Genomic DNA, 6,319 nt, shown 5'->3' with positions numbered 1-6,319 from the left:
ATTCCACCTTCATTCATCAAGAATTGTGCAGCATCGGTGGCCGGTCCCGTAATGTCTATCTTAAACCGGTCACTTCTAGTAGGCGTTTTCCCTGACAGCTGGAAGCTTGCGTCAATTACTTCAATCTTCAAGTTAGTTAGGGTAGTTGGTGAATGTTCTGGTTAGTCTTCTGCATGAAAAGTTTTTCTCAGCTGACCAATCTATAATCTCTGAGTTCCACGATAGATTTAAGAAGAAACGCTCTACAATTACCAATTTGATGACCTACACTAACACTGTGATTGGTAGCATCAAAAAGCGTTCAAAAAGTTATGCACTGTATATTGACTTCTTTAAGGCTTTTGATAAAGTTCCCCACAATCTTGCTTGTTATGAAGTTGAGCCGTCTTGGTCTACCTCCATGGATCGTTCACTGATTGGAATCTTACTTATCATCCAGGAAGGCCTACGTAAACGTTCATGATGCTATATCCGATACATTCAGTATAGCATCAGGTGCTCCTCAAGGGAGTCACCTGGGACCTCTCATATTCATTTTGTTCATAAGCGACGTGTGTCCCGAGCAAAGTTTAATAACAAGCGCATAACATCACAATAACTCATTTTGTTAACTAGAATTAATGTTGTTTTTCTCTGTTATCAACTAATCGTTTTGAGCGATAACTTGTTTTGTTATCTGTTGTTATCATGAAGAAAAGTCACCCTTGACATTTTATTTATTTTGTATATTTTGATTATAAAGGTAATTGCCACATACTTAATTTATTTGCGTATTTGGCTTGCAAGCTGAAATGTAATTTACATTGGTATTTCCATTTAAAACTGACACACTAACACAAGGTCGAATGTGATGTTGAACTTCTTTTAGATAATACTCAGAGCTATTTTTATAGGAGTACATGTTGTTATAAATTTCAGTTGTGATCAATTTCCTGCCAATTATATAAATTCTATCGTTTCTATCAACTAACGCATGTTCAACATGGTAGAAACCAGCTCCAATTTGTATAAAGGAATCGTTGTAGCCTAGCGTTTTACATCTTTCTCTGGTACAATATTGAACACCATCGTAGGTGAATTTTTCATAGCGGGTGAATTCTTGCTCTGAAAGTCCTTCGTCAATGTGTAACGAATCGGGTAGATCAAAAATTAATGCACGGTCAAATTTTAAGCGGTGTATCGGTTTGGAGCTCCATAGTTGAGAATGCCACTTACTGATCAAATCATTTTTCAAAAAAGATGCGGTCTGGCAAATGCGATTTAACATAAACTTACTTGCAATTTGAACGACTGGTCGATTGTTTCCGGTTCTGAACCCCAAAATCATCCCATTTCCATTTTCATATGGATAGAGTGACGAGTTCCACAATGCCCCGAAATTCTTGGCACTGTCAGATAAGTGGATTAACAGATGGATGTTAAAATACATATGCTCTTCTCCATATAACTTTTGGAACTTACGAACGAAATCTTTCAGTTGCTTATCAACAAAGTCAATGGTTTTTTCCGTCAAATGCGTATCAAGTAGTTGAAAAATACATGATGAAAGTACCATGAAGTGATCCAGATATTTCTTCGGCAGGATTCCAACAACACATGGGTAAAAATAATGGAAAAGCATGTTCTCCCAATCACTTGCCTTATTTTTTTTCATATCCTCGATTTTTCCCGGGTACCGAGAAAATAAGCTTGGTGTTCTGATGGTCAGCATTCTTCTTTCAACTTCATACATCTTCTTACCAATGTAATAAGGCTTAGTGTGATTTGATGAGGCTGTAAACAATTCCCATAAATGTTTGACAACGCCGAGTAGAACAGAATGCATATAATCCGGTGAGAAACCTTAAAGTTCAAAAATAAATTAACTTACTCATAGCTACTAAATCAGTATACTACCATTCACAATGTCGAAATGTGGGATTGACAGAAATACCGACAGCCCCTTGATTCCTTTAACAGGCTTCCCAGTATGATGTGCCTCTATCATAAGACTACGAGTCTCACAATGGTTCCTGTTATCACATGCCTTAAATGGGTATCGAATTTGGTTACCATTTACAAGTTTACCCTCATGATAGCAAACAGAACAACCAAATTTTCCATTGAATTGGGTAGAGTTTTGAAGTTTTGGTCTTGCAACGGAATCCAAGCAGTTCTGTATGACTAACACATGGTATACATCAGACTCAATAGTGAACGAGTTGCTCAGTTTCGTCATTTCTTCACAAAACTCTTGGAAGAAAAGTGGAATATTCGGTTCACCCTTATTCAACCAGATGGCGGCCAATAATAAGTTGTTCTTATCGAAGCGAATACGAGGTGGTAAATTGTTAATGACGACAAAGATGGGGTAACATGGCTTGTTGATACTCCAGCGGTATGCTGCTGCACCATCTGTGTTCACTGACAAAGTTATTGTCTTTCCTTTGATTTTTTTATGGATCTCCTTCACTACTTTGCCTTGATTGATATCGCTTATGCCTTCCTTTTCAACAAGTTTTTCGTAATCTGATATTTCTTTGCGATATTTGATCATAGTTTCTCTCAATTGTTGCTCAATTGGAATGGTAATAAAGAAATCAAACTTATTACTTTCACACTCGGGAATTGAACAGACAGCATCTTTGGCTGGTACCGATTTTCCAATTCCTTGTTGGCATTCAGTACAATAATATACTCTGGAATATTCGTACGGGTAAGGAAAAGAGGCGTTAAATGCTTCAAAGCACTCCGGGAATATTTTATAGCCTGCCATCAGGTTTATCATTTTAAGCAGATCTACCAAAGCTGTTTGCGTTAGGTGATGCTTAATATAATAATTTAGAATCATGAAACGTGCTTCTCCTATTGTGAGAACAGAATCAAATTTAATATTGTTGCTTCCGTCAAAAAACGCCTATAAATAAATAAACGTGCAGTAAATTAAAGTTTTTCGTAACTCTACAGCTATGACCCTACCTTACTGTTAAAGCATTCCGATTGATTTTCACCTGAGCGATGCTCGTCGGAATTGTAGTTCTGATTTAAATCATTGAAAACATCAGATGACTCTGAACCTGACTCAGAAAAACTTTCTGAACAGTCTTCTTTGTTGTCGTCAAGAACATTCTGCACACTCAATGTCTCTGAAGATTCTGAATCAATAGAATTTGAGTTATCGTCTGCATTGAATCTCAAGGCACTGTTTTCACGATCACAATGATAAATTTCATTTGCCGAATCAAGACCTATATGAGCAGAATCGTTGGAATGCACTGTTTCTGATTGTACGCCATTACTGAACTCATGTTGTAATATAAATTCTGTTTTTGGTTTATTTCTCTGAAATAAAAAAAAAACAAACTTATTTATATTTCAAGCTTTGCTTAATGCAATAACCTTCTGTAAATATTTCTTGTTCTGAAGCTTAGTGGACATAAAATAATGTCGTTTATTACGCCGATTGTCCATTGTTGTGGGAATCTAGCTTATCGGACTATTGAACACAAAAATGACCAACTAGAATAACACACATTGAAATATAATACAAATTGTCTTGTAAAAATGGCATGAATTTTTCATAAGGGCCTAACAATGTTTCTTAATAAATTTCCCATGCATGGAAAATGATTGCTAACATTAAAAAATAGATGCACGATAAATTGGCAGAAGAAGTCAGTGTAAATGTCTGTGACTCCTCATAAGTTTAATAGATTATTGGTGTTTTTGAAATATCTCAATATGTGAATGTGTTAAAGTGTCTTAGGCCCTGATGAAAAATTCAACCGTAACTCAATAAACTGGATAAAACAGGCGAAACAGTAGTTAAAATAGTGTGAGTAACACTCCGTATATGTTGCCCATGCAAACAGTGACGTCACTGCGCGCGTTTCAAATTTTTCGGTTCACTAATACATAGATATTTGGCTATCTGCTATCCCTATACCTCATTGATGAATGATTCTTGGTTATCAAATGTCATTGTCTGTTCGCTTTCCGTCGGGAACTTGTGAGTTGTTGGTGCTGTCGTCGCGAAATTTTTGTTGTTTTATTTGCTGTGCGTTGTTTAAAAAACTCGGGTGTGAATCGTTGGTATACATAAAATGGGTCGTAAACGGTTGAATGTTGCCAAAAAACGCGTGCTTAAGCAGGCCGCGAACAAAAATCTTAGTTTTGTTGTGCAGTCACTTCCAGAATTGAAGGTAATTATAACCTCACATGATTAGCGCATCTGATATCATCAAATCAAGTAAAAAGCTGTTTGATTTACATGTTGCCATTTTTCCCATTGATAAATGTATCAAATAAATCCACTGCATTGATTAAACTGATACTTGCCGAGTTTTCAGGCACAATTTGAAAAAATGCTACTGACATTTGGTCGTTCAACCGAATCCAATTACATAACCTATATTATTTTCATTGCAGCAAGAACTGTTGGAAAACCCAGCACAACGAAAAGGAAAGAATGCAAAAAGTGAGAAACCAATTGACCTGCAGTGGGAGCCATCAAGCTCAGAAATGATAATGGTTCCAGAATACAATTTTGAGAGTAACGTCGGTGCAGAAGAGATTGACATGGTTGAACCGACGTCGTCGGCACCACCCCCGCAGGCCACACGCACATACAGCCGCAAAAAATCTATTGAGCAACTGCTCCAGGAGTGGGAAACTGTCCCATGTGCATCAAACAACGGTATTCCTGAAAACTCAATTCAAATCGTACACGTTGAGCAACTCTACGATAAGGGAAATGGAGCTTGTGGATCGTCGCCAGAAGTTGTTATTGTGAATACTCAATCAGGTATGATGTTTTTTGTTGAATCAAAGAAGATAGTATATTTTTGGTGTTTTTTATGTTGTAGAATGCTCGTGTGGGAAGTTGGATGAGGTTGAGAACTATAAGAAATTATCGGAGTCCCTGCAGAAGGAGAAGGATGCTTTGCTGTTGAGAAATGCACAACTGGAAGCCCAGAACGCAAAGCTGCTGGATTCTTTGACTTCGAAACTTCTGCCAACACCTGAGAAGCCATTCAAGGAAGAGGAAGGATTCCTAGATTGTGAAACGCTACAGCGGTTGTCTCACGAAGCAGGCGACAAGGATTATTTGTTTGTGAAGTTTCTGATGATGCAGCTTTTCCCGGATGGTTTTGTTGGACGTTCGGTGACAGGCCGTCGATCGAACAATCCATCCGGTCGCCCAAAGAAGAAGGATGCAGTTTGTCCAGTTGAAAATACACATGATACAGGTGATGGTGAAGCAACGGGTGACGAAACTGAAGGAGAAACTGCAAAAGTGCCGTTGGACCCAGTAAAAGTGCGATGGATAAAAAGTATGAATACATGATGCATGTTTAGATTGTTGTAACTAATTTGATTTAAATCTTACAGGACGCCTTTACGATCGTCGCATTTTTCTTCGTGATGACTCTGCTACTGCAAATACATGCTACAAAAATGCAGGACGTCTGATGACACGAGTGATTGCCAATGCTTCGCGATAAGCACATGGAGAGGCATTTCATGGTTTATTTTTATTTTGTTTTTTATTTTTATGGGAACAATTTTAGCTTGTTACAATCAGTTTTATCACAGAGCAGCGTCAAATCAAATTGAAAAAGTCGTAGCATTTTTCCATTTGTTACTTAATTTTTTGAAGATCTGAATGTATCATTCGAGTTAGATTTGTTTTTTGTAAAGACATCTTTGAAAGACCAATAAAGTAATGAAAACTAACAATCAAATGTTATTCCAATAAACTGAAATTTAAAATAGGTCGAAATTATTATGTATAAATTATGGCTAAAAAAACAGCATGATAACTCATTTTGTTATCTTATACCTGTTATCAATGTTCAGCAATGATATCTGGTTCATAGCTTAATGAGTTATTATTATAATAAATTTACGTTACAGGATTAGTTATCAAGCTGTTTATTATGATAGCACAATCAGTTTTTTCAATGTTATCTATGGATCAAATTTTAGTTATCAATTATGTTTTGTTGCCTGTTTACTCAACCAAACTGAAATCAAACCTAGTTATCAATGGATTGATAACCAGGTAACAAAACGTGTTATCAATATGTTAGCAAACTTTGCTCGGGGTGACCTCCTAAGCTCCTGTAATCTGTTATATGCAGATTTAAAACTTTGCCGTGAGATTAAGTCACACTTCAAACCTAAATCGAGCTACTGACATTGTGCTATCAAACGAATGGAATGGTAGCAAACACAGCCAAGTGCAAATTAAGTACCTTTAGCCGTGGTCAATCACCGATAAGATTCGAGTACTCGATGAATCATTCGCCGCTAACAGAGTAGACACTTAAAATCAAAA

General features: G+C 36.9%; 1 protein-coding gene across 1 annotated transcript; it reads left to right on the top strand.

Annotated features, from left to right (window-relative positions):
• Positions 1 to 1,800: 1,800 nt before the first annotated feature.
• LOC135707314 (uncharacterized) lies at positions 1,801 to 5,441 on the top strand. The gene is made up of 3 exons (XM_065229116.1): positions 1,801 to 4,181; positions 4,408 to 4,783; positions 4,845 to 5,441. The coding sequence occupies exons 1-3, from the start codon at positions 4,083 to 4,085 to the stop codon at positions 5,324 to 5,326; spliced, it is 957 nt and encodes a 318-aa protein (XP_065085188.1). The 5' UTR covers positions 1,801 to 4,082; the 3' UTR covers positions 5,327 to 5,441.
• The last annotated feature ends 878 nt before the right edge of the window (positions 5,442 to 6,319 follow it).

This window comes from Ochlerotatus camptorhynchus, unplaced genomic scaffold (genome assembly GCF_037179485.1).
Source record: "Ochlerotatus camptorhynchus isolate MF236.1 unplaced genomic scaffold, CSIRO-AGI_Acam_v1.1 ptg000307l, whole genome shotgun sequence".
In the NCBI taxonomy this organism is placed as follows: Eukaryota; Metazoa; Arthropoda; class Insecta; order Diptera; family Culicidae; genus Ochlerotatus; species Ochlerotatus camptorhynchus.
The sequence above is the reverse complement of the archived record's forward strand: the minus strand, read 5'-3'. Positions and strand labels throughout refer to the sequence as shown.

What these genes read in the sequence shown, in the direction of transcription:
- LOC135707314 (XM_065229116.1), top strand. Translation starts at nt 4,083, where the DNA reads ATGGGTCGTAAACGGTTGAATGTTGCCAAAAAACGCGTGCTTAAGCAG. An exon ending in AGTCACTTCCAGAATTGAAG is followed by an intron (nt 4,182 to 4,407) that starts GTAATTATAACC and finishes TTTTCATTGCAG; the next exon opens with CAAGAACTGTTGGAAAACCC. An exon ending in TATTGTGAATACTCAATCAG is followed by an intron (nt 4,784 to 4,844) that starts GTATGATGTTTT and finishes TTTATGTTGTAG; the next exon opens with AATGCTCGTGTGGGAAGTTG.